This window comes from Lepisma saccharinum, chromosome 28 (assembly GCF_977018435.1).
Source record: "Lepisma saccharinum chromosome 28, izLepSacc3.1, whole genome shotgun sequence".
Taxonomy (NCBI): Eukaryota; Metazoa; Arthropoda; class Insecta; order Zygentoma; family Lepismatidae; genus Lepisma; species Lepisma saccharinum.
The window spans coordinates 22,713,271-22,732,119 of NC_139256.1; the positions used below are offsets into that span (position 1 = coordinate 22,713,271).

Genomic DNA, 18,849 nt, shown 5'->3' on the forward strand with positions numbered 1-18,849 from the left:
TTATTAAAATGTTTGTACACATCTTGCATGTAGTGCATTAAAAATTCACATAAGACAAACTTCAATCAGCTCTCCTTCAAAGTCAGTGGAGATGGACATACGACAAAATAGTATTGAACCTGCAACCCGAATCTAAGAAATTAATCATTAACAACTTTAACGGAACGGATGTTAATACTTCAAAAACTGTTCCGGTAATTCTTTTTTCGGGAGTTAGATGTAAGCGGAAATTGACAGTCTTAGACCATCAATTTTTCAATTTATGTTTTACAGTATGTATGTGTGAAAGTTTTTCTCATTTGCTTCAGTGCTGTGCTATAGGTATATGTATATAACATGAGTGTGTGTCTGTGTTTAATATTATAAGCGGATACCAGAGCCATCTGGATTTCTCATTTTATCCACAGCACAGAGAACTGACAACACGAATGCGCATGCGCTCACGAAAAAAAAGCGGTTCCGACCGTTTTCATAAATTAACAGATACTGTTTACTTACAACGGTAGAATAATGTATATTTGAAAGTGTACCAAACGCATGTAGACATGTATACACTTTACATGAATTAATTATAAATTAGTTTTAGTTATAAAATCTAAAATGAATGACGTGATTCATTGTTTTTTGGTAAAACATTTTTTTTTTAAAATTTAAGGTTAATTCTACATATTCATATTACATTAAACAATAGGAAGCTCTGAAGTAAAAACAATCCTTCAGTAGAAATATTTTGTACTCTTTTTAATACTTTATCATTCATACAAACAAACAAACAAAAATACAACAAAAAAATGCAGGAACAAATAGTATCTTGTCATGACGTAAATCGATGACGTCATGTATCAGGTGGTATCACAGGAGATGCCGGCGAAGTCTCGCGTCATGATAGACCTGCAAAGAGGTATGAGATGTTAAGTATTCAGTTGTTTTGTTAATTTCTCGTATGCAGATTATATAAGCATGTAGATTTTTTATCTCTTTTGCTATGCAATTACACATTTATTTATTTAAGAAATTGAACGCGACAGGTATATTACCTATTTATGGCGTTCATTGTACAATAGTTGAAATGCATATTAACTCAAATTAATGCAATATACACATAGACACAGGCACACACATTTAATAAACATACAATTCTCATATTCTATTGTTTTTCATATGTTCTAAAATTGTCCTTTTCAGTTTTGAGGTCGAAGAAAATAGATTCACACTGTTTTCACATTTAAAAATCTCGTTAAAGGCCATACACATACTCCAAATTACCGATATTCCAAGTGCACTGGTGCTACTGCGTTGGAGGCTAAACAGTTGCTTTCTTGGTCGGGTCGTAACTTACTTGAGGGGACGTAGAAATCAAGCTGTGACAGGACGAATGGAGCTTCAGTGAGATTATTTAATATTTTGTGAAGGAAAATGAGCTGGTGCATGATTCGTCTGCTGCTAAGTGTTGTTAAGTTAAAATATCTGAGAAGGCTCTCACGGGATTCCATTTGAGGGTAACTGCCATCTAATTTGTATTTTATAAATCTCAAGAATTTAGTCTGGATTCGTTCTATTTTGTTGAGGTCTTGCTGGGTTTGAGGGTGCCATACTGCGCATGCGTATTCGATTTTGAACCTGAACATTATAGAGCATCATTAAGCTTTCGACACTTTTGAATACCTTGAATGTACGCATTATAAATCCTAGAAGTTGGTAAGCCTCATTTGTTACAAAGTTAACGTGCGCTTAAAAGTAAGTTTAGAATCAAACAGAACTCCCAAATCTTTGTTTGTTTCTACTTGTTTTAATTTTTGCTTTTTTATACAATATTCGCTTTTTTTGGGGTAGTGTTAATAGTACATGACACTTGGTAATATTTTTAGCTATTTAAGATCAGTTTCTTGTTTTCGCACAATTATACAAGGTTGTTAATGTCTGCTTGTAAATCGGTGCACTAGCCAACCCTCGTGGCGGAGTGGTATACAGACGATAATATGGAACATTCCATTAGAAGCTCCCATCGATATTCAAAGTATCCCCAAATGGTTTTTGTTTTATAAGGACATTGCTATACAAGTATGCTATAAGTTATTACGACATGAGACAATTACACCAACTGTTAAAAAGTTATATAGTGTAATCAATAGTTCAAAGCACACAGTACCACGAATAGTCAGGGATTTCAATACACATAATTGGCCACAAATATGGAAAATGTCTCAACCAAACACCTTTCAAGAGCTGGCCAATCAATATGGTACAAAGTGGTCCATCGTGTTATAGTGACGAGAGACAGGACATACCAATATGGAATCAGTGACTCTCCTAACTGTATATCCTGCAACTTGCCAGACTCTCTAGCCCCCAGGTTAACGAAGTGTCGAAACTCCTCCACGGCATGGAACGAATTGAGAACAATGCTCAGTCGTATATGCCGCACCTCATTAACAAAGTTCAAGGATACAGATATAGTTTTCCCTGATTTCAATTCTTTTCCACCAACAAAACAACGAGCAGTACAATGGTTGATAACTGAATACTTATTATATATATATTTCATAATGACGAGAGCAGTTTTCAGAAACAATTCAGTATCTTCTTGCAAGAACAATACGAAAAAATTCATCTCCAAGCAAGGAAGAAATGGTATGCAAATTTCTTAATAGTACTTTATACTTAATTTAGGTCAAACAAAAATGTAAAGATTCTAACCAGATAGAAAAAAAAGTGGTTAGCACATCGCGCTACAACGCCAGGGGTTCCGGGTTCGAATCCCAGCATGGGCATGGATGTTTGTGAGTGTCTATTCATCAGTTTCATCATATCATCACTCATCCCATTCGCAAAATTAGCCAAAAGTGGCATAAGAAGCAAAGTAAATTATAGCAAATCAATCAGTCAATTAATCAAACTCGGTGCAGTTACTGTAACTGCATATTTTTTTGTATATTTTTAAGTCGTCCGCAAATAGTAGCTTACCCGATTGATTCAAATGTAAATGAAGATCGTTTATGTACATACATAAGAAAGAAAAAGGGTCCAAGGTTAGAGCCTTGGACAACTCCGGATGTACCCTCAAATTCATCGGAAGTAATCCCATGAAACGTGACGTACTGTTTGCGGTTTGTTAAGTAAGACTGAAATAGTTCTAACATCGGATTCGATAGATTGTAAATTTTATTTCTTTCTATTAAGACTGAATGATTTACCGTATCAAACGATTTCGAAAAATCCGCTATCGATTGCGGTTGCGATAAAATTAGTGGAAGGAAATTCTAATCATCTACTATTGGAAAGAAAAACGCTAAATACTTGAACGTATTTCAATTGTTTTTGGTGAGAAAGAAAATTAATGTAACAGAGGCCTCGGTCACTTCTTTATATTTTCTGCATTGCAGTCACTGCGTTCTGGATTTGATTCCCAGTGAAGATTTATTTATGAAATCTGAAACCTACTTTTCAAATCAGATTTCCAGTTCTGATTGGTCTTTATTTGCATTAAGTAGACCGTAAGTTTTAAAATTTTTTCACGGATTGCCTTTCCTGCATTTATAGTCGCCAGGGCTTTGTTAGCGTACCATGAAGCAATTGAAAAGACCACTGGAATACACAAAGTTTGTCAGTTCTTTGATTAGAAACAAATGTTTTGTGAAAATAGCGATTATGAACTAATTTTATTTGCTTGATCTCAAATTTGTAAAACTTTTGGATTGTTTGAATCCGGAAAACGTATGTGTGTGTGTGTTGGGTTGTATGTTTCAAATACGGATAGAAAATGTACAAGGCAAGAAGCTCTTTCAAATGATCAGGGTTGATGGAAATCCTCGTTCGACCCGTCTCAGTGCCCGAAAAGTCTGTACAGGCGAACATTCAAGGGTAGACCAGTGTTGCCACAATCTGAGATAAAAAATCCCTTTCCTAGATGTAAAATTTCCCTTTTCTATCCTCTTCTTCCTTTTCACGTTAGCAAAAGTGATGAAGCATTGCCTTATTATTATTATTATTATTATTATCAGAAGCAGCAGCTAATCCACAGACGACATGATATTATAGTAAGATTTGGATTGACTGAATGAACGGTAATAACGAAACATAAAGATTATTTGCATGAAATTTGTACATTTTTCAAAAAATAAACAAAAAGAGAAGAACGTTATTTCACTATGTTTATACTAGTTACGTTATGACAATAACTTTACATGTAATTGAAAGGTATTAATTGTTCCCCAGCCAAATTGAAATCATTATATTCTCGGAAATTTATGCGAAGAAAAACTTGGAATAGATTCGATGTAACATATGAGCTAGATAGCTTGAAATTTCCCTGTAATTTTGATACTTTTCAAAAAAATTCTCTCTTCTCCCTTTTCACATAAAAGGTTTACGAAATTTCCCTGCTCCGAGGGAAATTTCCAGTCAGATGGCAACACTGGGGTAATATGTGACACCCTGCATCCGTGAATCTTCAGACAAGCTAGAGTAATTAATTCATATTGATTTGCTAAATCTGGACAGAAAGTACTAAAGGTAAAAGGATAATATTTGCAAGGAACTCAAGTTAACCAAAAGGGTCAGAACTCAACTGTGGCGGCGAATAGGTGGGACAGTTGCTCCCACACAATTTTTGCCACTTTAGCCCTTGCACTCTTAATGCTAAACCTTGTCTACAAAGAGAAAGTAAACTGTCCTTGCTCCCTCCCTCCACTTTTGGCACCCGATCGCCGCCACTAGAACTCAGGGATTGTGCAAAATCGAGATATATAGAATTTGCACTTTAGAAAAATGGGAATATGCCCTTATACGAGGCTTGTCCGGAAAGTAAAAATACAAACACATTTGCACGTTAGGGGAAAAATGTGTACCAAAGTTGGCAATACTGGCAGTAACCGTGATCCATACGACGAGGATTAGGAGTGAGTCATCAGTGCTGAGCTGAGTCTTGTGCGAGGAACACGCGTTGGAAATGGCAGCGGCGATACCGAATCCCGCCAAGTGCGAAGTGCGCCACGTGATCAGGTTTTTGCAGGCACAAGGAAAGCGTCCATCGGAGATGCACCGAGAAATTGTGACTGTGTACGGGAACGTAATGAATCGTCAAAATGTGGCGAAATGGTGCCGTGCCTTCAGAGAAGGTCGACGTGCAGCAGTCACTGCAGTGGCGCCATACCCATTCAAAACGTCAATTTCAACCCGCAAGCTGATGGCAAACCGTTTTCTGGGATCGCCATGGTATCCTGCTGGTGGAATTCATGCTGCCTGGAAGAAAGATTAATGCTGAAACCTACTGCCAGACTATGAAACATCTTCGACGTGCAATTCAAAACAAACGGAGTGGAGAGACATGTTGTCAAGTGGAATCCGCTTTATTCATGACAACGCCCGCCCCTATGCAGCGAATGTCACCAAGGATCTGCTTGCACAGTTTTAATGGGAGGTCCTTCACCATCCGCCATATAGCGCCGACCTTGCATCCAGCGATTACCACCTGTTCCTGTACGTGAAGAAAAATCTTGGTGGAAAACACTTTGCCGACGACGATGAAGTCAGGGAAGAAGTCACAATTTGGTTCCAGATGCAGGCGGCAGATTTCTACGATTTAGGGATACAAAAACTTGTTCCACGTCTGAACAAATGTTTGGACAATGGTGGCACTTATGTGGAGACATAGCCAGTGTATCAAGTGTAACTTTATTTGCGAGCAATACATTTCTTTTATATCTTATTTTTGGTTTGTATCTTTATTTTCCGGACAGGCCTCGTATGTTGAACCGCAACATTACGTTCTATTTTTGTATCATGTAATTTCCACGCAAACATTTTATTTGTGAAAAGAAATTAACTACAATTTCACTGGAAATGCTCGCCAATCAAGATACTCGCACACAAACATTGGCAGGGTTGAGATTGACAATGTTGATTTATTGATTTGATTGATTGATTTAGTTTATTTTACTTCGCGTTTTGTGCCTCTTGGCTAATTTGCGAAGATGAGGATGAGTGATGAAAGGATGAAATTGATGAATGGACATTCACAAACAACCAAGCCCGACCAGGATTCGAACCCGGGACCCTTGGCGTCGCAGCGCGATGTGCTAACCGCTCGGCCACAGGGTCGGGCAATGTTGATTTATGAGATCCATCCCAACAAGATAAGAAAGCCCTACAAACTGAGGTTAATTTTGAGCACATTTTTTTAAAATTAAGGTTTTGAAATACAGAAAATCAGAACTCTTCTAGAACTTAATGGTTTTCCTATTTAAAGTCACATCAGTGCAAACATTGTAACTACTTATGCATATATTTTCTATGTCATGTCCATGGTTGATTATACAGACATGGATTTATTTTAGTATAGTATTTCAAGATTCCAAGATATGAAATTTCTCCTTTAATGCAGTAATCACTTCGTATAAGCTACAAGCGCTTTTAGAGATATCAACATTATTATTCACGATGGCTTCATATTGATTTTTATCACCTGAAAACGATTCAAAAACATTTTTAACATTTTTTTCCATACAAATATATATTTCTTAATATAATTCCGACAATTTGATTACAAATTTTATTTCTAAATAATCACGAGTCTGATCTTCCCATACTTATCCTGTAAACAGACAAACAAGGAACGACGGACAAGGAACATAAACTCTTCCGGTGAGCACAGCCAATAAGACAGCGTTGTGTACTTCTGGTTCTGCAGCACTCCAGGGTTTGTAAATACGCGTTCCGGGTAGTAGCACAGTGGTTCGGACCACACTTCAAACTGTAGGCCCATCCACAGAAAGCCTATCTGTACACAATGTGAACTTCAAAACAAAGTCAAACGCATGGAGTGACGTCCCACTTACCTCTGAAAGCAAACGAATGATCAGTCTTCATCCTTGCTGCGGTGCGGTTCTGTACTTCGAAGGTATCGCCGGTGCAGGGTTTCCACCAAAGAGCCCATTGAGTGCCGATGCAGGCAGAGCACCATAGGGGGACTGCAGGCCGAGACCACCCAAGGACTGGTACGCCGGTACGGCAGCGTACGCTGCATGCGAAGCCTGGACATTAGGCGCCGAGGCAGCGTAAGCCGGTGCAGCCTGCACGGCCTGGGCTGCGGGAGCGTAGGCGTACTGTCCCGCCAAGGCCGGCGCGGACCCCGCAGAGAATCCTGGGAAGGCAGAGTAAGCGGGTAGGGCAACCTGGGCTGGGACGGCACGCTGATGGGACGCGGCCTGAACGTTCTGGTACGCAGGCGCAGTGGCAATCCCGACAGCCGCTGGAGCAGCGGCGTAGGCCTGTCCCAAGTTGTACCCAGCGTACGCGGGTGCCACGGCGTAGCCTGGGTTAGCGTAGTGGGACGCTAGATAGGGTGAACCTGCGGCAACAGGAGCAGCTGCAGCCACAGGAACAGCAGCAACAGGCGCTTTGCTCGCTGTAGAGGCAAGGGCCGCGCCCGCTGTGATTGGTTTGCCGTTTCTGAAATGATAGCTGTTGATGCTAGAGTAGGAGACGGCCGAGTTGGCTTTCCCTGCTGTGGCGTCTGACGGAAACGATATGGGCAATGCCCCTCCTGCTCCTCCTTGGTGTGTGGCGGCTGTCTGATATTGAAGCCCCGCAGCGTTGCTATACTGGGCGACGGCCCTCCGACCTTCCCTTAGGAGATTCTTAGCCGCTGCCATGGCAATCAGTGCCGATAAGATGATCTGCAAAAAGAGTAGAGAAATACTCAGTGATCAGATCGCTAAATTCTAAAAGTAGCTTCGCTACAATTACAACTACTCTTCCAAAATGTAGCTTCGCTACAATTACAGCTACATTTACCAGAAAGTGGCTCGCTACGCTCAGTGATGTGCGTCTACGCGTAAACAACGATAATCAACATTCTACACATAGACTATTTATACACGTCGATGACGTAATCTATGTAAACAACATGGCGAAAACTTAGCAAAGGGCGGCGTGGAATTAGAGAAAATTATACTGCGTATCAGTTGCTAATGTGTAAAGAGAACTTTTCATACTCTTTCTTCCAAATTCGAACAGTTTCTCACCTAGGAAAAACCCTAAGATAGGAAATATTCTAGTGTTTTATGGGGAAAAGACTAATTTTGCCTCACGACTGCCATCTGTTGTTTCTTTTGCATACTATTTATCTTCTTCCACAGTTGAATAGAAGAGAAGAGAAATTTTGTTGTAAATAGGATTATTTTCAGTTCGTTAGGAACCAATATAGTTGAAAATGTCACTTTCTTTTCATGAAACCCTTGAAAATTAATTTTAATGCACTTTAGATTGTCTACGTAGTCTATGTAAACTTCAACCCAATCTACGCGTAGATTACGTGTAGACAACGCATAGACGTAAACTTATAGTCTACGGCACCACGCTACACCTGTTCGCTACTCTCTACTTTGCTACTTTTGCACTACTTCTGCATAAAAAACTTTAAAAGAACATGTGGATATTCAAAAGAACCTCCTAGTATGATAGTTGTACTTAGTGGACAATACATTGTTATTTATTATCATGATTCCCGTCATTCGATAATTTTGATAGAAGTGTTACTTCAGTTACTTATTTTTACAATAGTTTTTGAGAATAGCGTACCTATGTTATTGCAATTAGGGTGTTACCCAAATGAATGATTACAACCATACACAAATAGAATTTGGTAGGATTATTTATGTTTACATGTCAACATATTTTTCTTGACAATAAATATTTCATTTTTAAATAGACTGATATTAAATCAGTATTTTGAAAGAAAAATATAACTCACTGGCTCTTTCAACAATAATAATTGTCGTGAACATAACGGTTAAGATTGGCACTGTTGCTTTTGTCATTGTAGTGGAAAATGGATCGCTCTGTTTTGCACTGCAAGTTGTGTTCTATACAGTAATTAATGACATTTTGCCGTCTCTTACACCATGGATATCCACAGAATTTGTTCCGGGGGTGGCGCAAACGAGACATTTTCCCCATGGTACCGCAAGTGAGGCATGTTTCTCCCCAAAATAGCGATGCAGCTTAAAAAAACGTAGCTGTTAGGCGCAATCTATTTTTATATGTCGGTTATTTGTCTGGATATTAGAATTATTCAGATATTAATTAAATAAATTACGCACAAATCTATAATCTGTGATAACAAGATATTTATAATCTAGATTATCCGTATTTCCATGTAATAGATTTTGTTTTTATGAACGTCCTGCAAAAGTAAGGATTATTGTCGATTTTTGTGACACTGTTGCCACATTCAAAATTGCCCACCACAGTTACCCCCCTAATCATGAGCGTTCGCAGATTTTTTCAACTGAGGGGAAGCAAGGTATTTTTTATGCACATTTCAACGATAACAATGTTGCTCCCTGAAAAAAACACCATCTGAATTTCGAATTATCGATTTCCTGCATCTTCATTATAATAAATAGCGTAAGTGTGACTGAAATCAAATTATACGTGTCAAATATATACTATTAGGTTGATATTAGTTTTCTATATGTTTCCTTCAGACGTCATGCCCCCAAAGGATTATAGTTTCATGTAGAAATTTAGTGTTGAGGAATATTATCGCCGTTATTAAACGAGAAAATTGAGTATTTTGAAACTTCAAAGCATCTACGGGGGGAGGGAGTATATTATTTCCTATGTAATTAAACTGTCCCTCTTCGTTCTCTGGCAAAATTCTTGTTATTAACACTTTCACATGCTGCCTCTACGTTGCTGCATTTAATAAATACGTAAATATACAGGGTGTCCACAAAGTCCTGCTACCGTTACAATGAAACTTAATTTCTAAACTATATGAGATAAATACATGCAGTTTTTTGCAACGTGTTCTACAGCTCTCAAAGTTTTATTTACAATTACAACACTTCAACCTGTTCGAGAACTTCTGCAATCCGTGTACGAAGTGTGACAAGATCTGGAACATGGGTTTCGTAGACATGATACTTGACGTACCCCCAAAGGAAAAAATCAGGGGAGCTCAGTGGCCGGGAGATTGGTCCATCGCAGCCCATCCATCTCCCAGGGAAATGTCTATCCAAAAGGTCCCTCACATCTAGAGACCAATGAGGAGAAGAAACACGGATTGCAGAAGTTCTCGAGCAGGTTGAAGTGTTGTAATTGTAAATAAAACTTTGAGAGCTGTAGAACACGTTGCAAAAAACTGCATGGATTTATCTCATATAGTTTAGAAGTTAAGTTTAATTGTAATGGTAGCAGGACTTTGTGGACACCCTGTATAAATATCAATACAATAAATCTAAAACAATGAGATGAAATTAGGTTTTTCTCTCCCTACTGAACTTTCATCAAAGCTTTTGCCCCACCCCCTCAACTCCCTAATCAGAGGGTCTGCACACGCCTATGCCCTCTAAATACCCTTCTCTGCACGCAACTACTTGCTGATACATCGATACTCTTTCGTATCCTAATTGTGTCTTAACCACTATCTGATGCTTCGTGTTGGTTTATTGGATAGAAGCAAATTACGTTGAAAGGAAGCTAGATGTATGAGAGAAAGCTTTCACTGTCGAAGAAAGCATTGAACGCTAAGAATTGAGCCTAGGGCGATAGACCTTCCAAATCCAATAGAAGATCTGGCTGCAAAGAAAGTGACCGGTGTTATCCGAACTGTCGGTTTCACTTGGCATGCAGATGGTAAACTTGTGGAGAAAGTTAACGCTTCAAAGAAAGATTAAGAAGGACGGTCGAGACCCAATGGGTATCAGATTACCTCTTGTGCTGTTCAATAAGTTGGAAATTTCCTCCTAGATGGCACTCCAAATTGTAAAACTTCAAAATACAATGTACATGTCTAACCTTTAATGAATTAAAGACTAAGTGCGTAATTTAACTTGTCATATTGCAGTTCTTTAAATATTTTAGCATAGCTTTCTTCTGGTGTTAAAATTTCCAAATATTACTATTGTATCAAAGAAGTTCCACAATTTCAGTTTAACGAAAATCATTGAAATTTCACACAAGAAAGTTCCATGTGAATGTTTTGACATATTGGCTTACATGACTCGGTTTGAAAGAAATAAAATAAATATTTTAAAAAGTAAAGATTAAAATCAAGCAAAGGTAAATAAAAGTACACAAAGAAAACTAGAAATTCAAAGTGACTCGTAAAGCAAGAAAATATTCAAACGTCAAAACATTACCCCCCGCCAAATGAAATAATTAAAACTCCAAATATAGGGATCTGGAGGTGAAGGGAAGTCGAGCTGATGAGTTAACATCATCCCCTGGAAAGTTACATATTTCATTTCAAATTACAAGATGAAACAAAAAATATTACATTCGATAACCGAAATAGAGTTGAGTTAATTAATATGCTACTAGAACAAAAAGTTTAAGAAAATGCTTTAGACGGTGTAAAATGCATGAACCAGATCAGAACTTCATTCATAGTAATAATAATAATAATAATAGATGGTCAATAAACAATAGTTTATTAGTACATAATAATAATAATTATTATTATTATTTATTCAATTTTGTCATTGTCTGACTACCCCCACAAAATTTTTTGACGGTACCTATGACTATACAGGGTTGTCCAAAAGTAGGTATGTCATTCAACTTTTATTCGGGTGTCATCACACTTATGAACCTAACCTTCGTTTCCAAACCATAGCACTTCCACATTCAACTTTATATATAAATATTTGCTACGCCGTTTCTCTTGCTTCTTTTCTGCTCCTTTTCTTAGCATTTTACTGTTTTCTCTGCTTTCAGTTCATCTTTATTTTGATTATAAACTTCGTTCCACTTTTATTTGAATATGCATTTCTTCCCTTTTACTCTATTCAAGTTAATTTATCCGATCTTTCTTCACATATTAAGAATGCGACTGAAATTGTAAATGAAAGTAACATGTTAAACTTTTATCTTCGTCAGGTCAGGTTTGAGTTGGCAATACTGATATTGCATTTTATGATAGTTATGTAGCATTTCAGTATGTTGCTTTCCACTTCCTGTTCTCATAGTAACTCAATTTTCCCACTGATTTTCTTAATCCTTGGCTCCTTTAACTTTATTAAACTGTTTACTTTTTTGTGGCTTCAAGTATTTTGACCTTTCTTCCCTACTTTCCCACGCTGCGTTTCTAATGTGGTTCCTTTTCTCCTTGATGACCAACACGTAAATGACCTTCTGACACGAAAAATAACAACAAAAAATTTCTGCTTTCACCAAGTGACCATCAGGCACCTCACGAAAGTGTCTATACAGTGGCCTTACTAAAATGTAATACGCTTTATAGTTTTGGATTTGTAACCCTTGAGTCGCAGGTTCGAGTCTCTGATCCAGAAGAACTTTTATATGCATGCGTACCATGTTTGATCATGGTAGTCTAGTCGTCAAGTTTGTTTCATCAAGGTGTCCCTCCGCGAGAGTTTCGTCACCGGAAGGGTAACGCACCGCGAAAAATTCTTAAACAATCCACTGCCCTATTCCCAGTAGCCTACGTGAGAAATTTTAATAATCATTTAAGTAGAACTAAATTCGCCCAATGAGGAAAAACAAAAAGAAGTAGGAAGAATGAGAAGCCGATGTTGATAGAATGGGGTCGAGGAACAGTGGAATGAAGAAGAGGAGAATGGAAGATGGATATAGAAAGGAGAGGAAAGAGAGATGGTGAATAGAGAAGAAGAGGAAGTAAATAAGATGAAAAGAGAAAAGCAGAAGAAGAATACCAAGGAAGAAGGAAATAATACGAAGATATGGAGAGAGAGGGAAAAGATATGTAAACAGTGGAAGAGAGAGACGAAATAGAATAGAAGGAGAGATTGAGAAAGAAGGAAGAAAATTGCAAGAGAAAGAGGAAGTACAAGAAAGATAAAGCACGAGAGAAACAAAGAACAAGGAAAACTGAGCAATGAAATTAAGAGAGAAAGAAGTATTGAAGAAAAGGAAAGACATAAATAGAGGAAGAGAAGGTTATAGAGAAAAGGATAAACAGAGAACGTTAGACAGCGATAAACAGAAGAAGAATGATATAGAAGGGGAGAAATTGGGAAATACTCGAAGGAAGAGGAAAAGAGATAGAAGACAAATGAAGAAAAAGGGAAGAAAAGACGCCACCAGAACGAAACCTTATGGTGACGCCACTGTTTGACTAATAACATTTCTTTAAAACCGAGTGAGAAGATAAATATGAAATAACAACTATTAATATATTTACGAAGGAACGTAGTACTCTTTTGTTAATGTTCTACTACCGTTGCAATGATGCGTTGGAGAATAATGAAAGTTAAGAAATGGACACCAGATGGTGTAGTAATTCCTGCTACCATTTCTTAAAGAGTGAACCTTGGCTTTGTTATAATTATGGATCAAGTATTCCACTTTGAACTATAAATATAGTCTCCATTAGCCTGTCTTTTCATAACGGTGACTTCGAGAAAACTAACACAGCTCATTAATATTATAATAAGATCACTTGGAGTTCTATCAATGGTGTGGAAATATAGAGTTACTTATACTTGCTAGCTTAATTTTCGTATTATTATTCTTTTTCATTTCGTTGAGACATACATTTAACATACAAAATAGTGTCTAGCGTAAAAAATTACGAACAACTCCAAAAGATTGTATTCTTTTCAAAATCGCATACAGTTCAAATGCTCTTTTCTGTCACAATTTCTTCATTAATCTATTTCGTTTACGTTTATTTTCTAACGCTTTGGTTAATCGCTGCAATGAGGATGATGGTGATTGGATGACAGTTAACGGGACAACCTAGAGTTCGAACCTGGGATCTCTGACGTCGTGGCACGTGACGCTGAGTATTCTTCTACAGAGGGCAGCTATTTCTACATTAACATTACCATGGACAATCTGACAAATATTACACACTAGAAATACCAATTTTCAGCACCATTGATATGGATTTAAAACTCTCTGTTTACTACATATTGTATTTCCCAGTCACTCTGTTGTTACGTAGCGTTATTTTGGAAATCCGCCGGCTTATCACCTCATTAATTCAACACACAAACTAATAATTTCACTTTAACAATGATATTCTGTGTAAAAATAGCTTTAAGAGAATCTATTTCTATGTATAGAATTTTACAAATTATATTTCAAGTGTAAACTGGATATTAGTATAAGTATCCATTGAATATTCCTTAAACGACTGACCTGCCATCTTACGGATAATTTGAAATGAAAGATCTTTGATTTTATCCATCCATTGTTATCTAGTCTCACGATCTTGCTCAAAACCAGTAAGCAAGTGACAAATGATACCCGTGTGTAACGGGCCAGAATAGTTAATGTGAAAAGTGTCATACACGAACACGGTCGTATTTATAGGGAAGAAATAGGAGTGGTCAAGTTTCAATAGTAAAATTGAAATACCCAACTAATGGCAATGGGTGTTATTCACTGGTTAATAATTGTCTTTAAATAGTATCGAATTAACGTTTCTAAATATTTCACTGTACATGTTGACGTACATTAGTTCATTATGTACATTTACATTTCTATTTTCAAATTATTCGAGTTATATCTGTACCGTTTTATTATTTTTTTTTTTAAATATATTATTTATGCTACAGTTAATTTTATCATTCTGAATGCCGTTACAGTTATTCTGAAGATACGGATAAAGCAAAATTATTGTAATTGAAGAATATGCGTCTGTGGATCACCTCTGAACTATAAGTTCAAATATGATAGTGATTTCATTAAATGCTGTTGCGATTATTCATTAATGCAAGATTTTTATTAAACCAATTTGTAGGGTTTGGATCCGTTAAATCCTCCCCTTACATATGGGCATATGCACTTTCATACATACTTTAAATATAAATGCGACCGGGGGGAGGGGGGGTGCAGCTAAGTAATATAAATAACAAAAACTCCATCAAGGGTGCACGCAGAGGGGAACCAAAAGAGCACTTGCCCCCTCCGCTCGCTGAGATATCAGGAAAAAAATCATGAAATTCGAATTCTGAAATTGTAGCGTGAAAACATGATGAGGGGTGCCATGAAAGACAGCAGATTAAGTGATTTCTGTTTGTGAAAATGTACAAAAACACAAAGAATTGCTCATTAACAAGGGGTTAGATATTTATGGAAAAAAGCAAGTCTAAGCGAGCTTCTATTTAAATAGTGGACTCAAGTCTGAACTTGATAACAACAACAAGGCATTTTCAATTCAATTTCGATTTTATGATTTGTAAAAAAAATAAAAATAAAAGGGAAAATATGAGGTTTTCTAATGACTGAAGGGCAAGATATGATTCTCACTCTGCTCATAGTGCTCGAAGTGAAATTTCTAGCTAGGGGATGCTTTGGGGATATGTGAGGGATGCTTGTATGAATCAACATGGAGTAAATGTAGGGTGGATGCTTATGAAATTGTTATAGTGGGAGATGCTTTACGAGAATTTTCTTAACTGGGGGATATTATCCCCCACTTTGGGTCCCTGAGAAAAAGTCCCGTGGACGACCTTGAACTTATCCACAACCTATGGAAAGTAAAAGAAGAAAAGGCATCTTTTGCATCTTCTTCTTCTTTACATAGCATAAGCCAAAACAGAACAGTTATGGTAAGAAACGTGATACCGTTATACTTACAATGAACCTCATGGCGCCAGAACAGAATGTACTTGGAAGGAAGAACGACACGTTCGTCCCCTGTCGGATCTTCGATGAACTACAGTTCCTATTATAACTCGCCAGTCAAGTTATATATGCCGTCACTTTCAAGTCTGGGAACTTTCCCTGGTCATCTCTTTCCTTTTCTTTCTCTCTCCCGCCATCTCTTGGTGAGCAAATCTTATTGGAATAGGCGTCGATTCAGGAATTTTCACTCTCTTCCAACTGGACAATTTCTCTCGCCGTTTGACGCAATGATCTTCAAGAGCATTGGCACCGGTGGTGTATCGAGGAGCGAGCTGGCCGATTCGAATACCTTTATAACGGGCAACAACGCCTTAAAAGGAAGCCAGTTTAGGGAATCCTGTTAGAAATCTTTAGCAATGACCTTGATTGCGGTTTCAATGCCGCAATGACTGGCCAGAAATTACAGGAACACATGAACGGTGTTGTAATATTTATTTATTTATTGATTGAATTGGTGTTTCGGGACTGGACCTAGAGTTTAAAGTGGGATCCGAACCAATATGTGCCTCCACCGGGAATCAAATCCATGACCCCTTGATTACAAGTCGGGGACGATACCACTGCGCCATCGGTGAGGCTCCTGTAATATTTATGTTTTGGAAAGGGGGCAAGGGAGGGGCACGACCCGATCTGGAAAATAAACCTAAAATCATATATTTTAAAGCCCGATCGGACAAAGAATAAACTTCAGGACAGCCAGAATTTTCGCCTCAAGTTGTGGGAGTTTCAAGGGAAGGAAAGCGGTGTTGCTACACGCCTCATTTTTGTCAAATCGTACACGACATGCACCCTTCGCTCGCATTTCAGGGAGACCCATTCGCTTGCTACGCGGCAGCAACCAATAGGCTTCGCCGTGCTTGGCCTTGTTGAAGGCGCCACCTATTTCGGAAACGATTCGAAACGAAAAATTTGGCAAACGCCTCACCACGGCAACTGGACAAAACCGATTGGTTCAGAGGCTCATACGGCCCTCCCTGGCTTTTGACGGAAAATACAAGAATATAATTTTGATCTTTGTTCTTTCGCCGAACAAGCTTTACACTTATACTTTTATTTCGTTCATAGAAATTTATGTTAATTATTTGATTTGATCAATTTTACTTCGTATTTCTGCCAATTTTGGGTAATAGCAAGGGTGAGGATGAAGGGCGGTATGATGAGATGGGCCGACCTCTGGACCTCCGTGGTTGAGTGTTTTGCACATGTCGCACTACGGTATTTGGTACCATACATATAGATATATGTTTTCTGTAGAAAGGCTTTCTTTAGTAAACAGCCATATAAAATATTTGGACAGTTAGAATAAAGCAAATAAAAAAAAAATATTTGTAAATATACCTACATTCTTCTGTTTCTGATACTATATCTACTATGGAAATGTTTGTTGAGTGTGTTAATGAAACTATAATAATTTCAGTAACTTTTCTTACAGTGAAAATAAAACATTCTGGATCTACTCTAAAATTATAATTTAAAATATTCTAAAATATTTTTATAGTCTTTGTAGCAAAATTTTAGAGATTTTTTATTGTTAAAAATATCAGCTGCCATGTTTATTTACAGTTGAATGATAATGACACTGTTTAAGGTTTACCATGAATAGTATTTTGTATATTTTTCCATATTTTTGCCCACAAAAAATACTGAATTTTGAATCAAGAGAAATTCGTCTTTACATTTCCTTTCTTATGAGTAGAGATAGGATTTTTATGGCCTTAAAATTGCCGAAAAATGACCTTATGTGACCTAATACATGCAAGAAAATGTCCTATAAATTTAGAAAAATGACCTAAAAATTCTGACAAATTTGTGAAACAAATTTATAAACTACCAAGATAAATTCAAATTACAAATTAACCTTACAGTATCTATCACATGTTCATTGCTTATGGTAGTACAAGCAAGAAAGTTCACTTTTTGTCATCTTTTACACTTGTAAGTACCGAGTTGCAGTACACAACGAAAATCACATGCAAATTTTCAAAAGTGAACGTCGGTTGTATAATCCTCTACGTCTCTTGTTTCCCCTTTAATACCAAAAGAAGTGAGACGAGGATTGTCTTATCGGCGCAGTGGATGATCATATATTAGGTACTTAAAGTATACAATTGGAACTTAATATTCGTTAACCCAATATTTATTACAAAACATATTAGTACTTATACTTTCCAAATACAATTAATTCAACAGAAATGTCTATGGATTATCTCCCAGTTAACCTAGTTTAATTTGTCCCATTTGATAGTCAGCAGTCAGTAAGTAAAGGCTACACGAGTCAGAGCAAATCGCAACCCAGCCCAAAACCCCCCACAGCCAACATGACCCGGAGCAATCCACCAAAAAATCTAAACTAAAACAATTTCCTTTTCTTGCACTTTTAAGAACTCAAAATAAATCAATAGACTTTAGGTAAATTACACCCGGCCATGAGGGCCTATAAAGGGCGATAGACTGTAATGCAATATACTCAGCCTGTCCAGCCAGTGTCCAGTACGTCAGAAGTCTCTCGTAGTCGGCAAGGATCTGCCACGCTAAACTTCTCGCTCGACCAGCGCAGAAGCCCCGCCAATGGCAGAACCTTCCAGAGTCACCTGTCTGTTGAGTCTCCATCCGTCATTCATGAGCAATATTACACTATGGGCTTACAAAACAACCTCTCCCCCAAAAATTACAATTTTCTAGCACATAGTGTACTACTAGTTACACATATCTTTTTAGAATTCACATTACAAACATACTCTTCTTACATAACCAAGTTTCAAGCTTTAGAGCGAGGTTTCGTAATAGTTATAGGGGTTTGCGCATGTCATCCCTCCAACTCCATCGCCTGTAAATATTCAAAAAGAAAAAGAAAACAAACTGGTACCAGTACAAGTTTACAAACAAACCATTCATTCATACTATAATACAGGCAACCTACACCAAATCTACAATAATTTACATTTATATAATGGGAGAATCCTTAATTAACCTTACATAGTCCGAGATCTTGTCGATCCATGTATAAAATTACCTATTATTGCCTCTCCTGGGCTCCAAATACCTTTTCCATTTATGTACATGTACTTTGGAACATACCTTGTCATCATCAACTTTCTTAACCAGAACTGAATTCTCTGTTAGAAATTTACTTATAAAACATGGACCCTCGTACATATTAGAAAGACTTTTAGTTACCTTGTCCTCTAAGGAAGATATAATCTTAGTCCTAACTAATACTTTGTC

General features: G+C 37.4%; 1 protein-coding gene across 1 annotated transcript; it reads right to left on the minus strand.

Annotated features, from left to right (window-relative positions):
- Positions 1 to 736: 736 nt before the first annotated feature.
- On the minus strand, positions 737 to 15,650 carry LOC145980813 (uncharacterized). The gene is made up of 3 exons (XM_083113906.1): positions 15,577 to 15,650; positions 6,837 to 7,676; positions 737 to 891 (listed from the first exon to the last, which is right to left on the minus strand). Exons 1-2 carry the CDS (start codon positions 15,586 to 15,588, stop codon positions 6,864 to 6,866), a joined length of 825 nt encoding a protein of 274 aa, XP_082970032.1. The 5' UTR covers positions 15,589 to 15,650; the 3' UTR covers positions 737 to 891; positions 6,837 to 6,863.
- Positions 15,651 to 18,849: the final 3,199 nt, after the last annotated feature.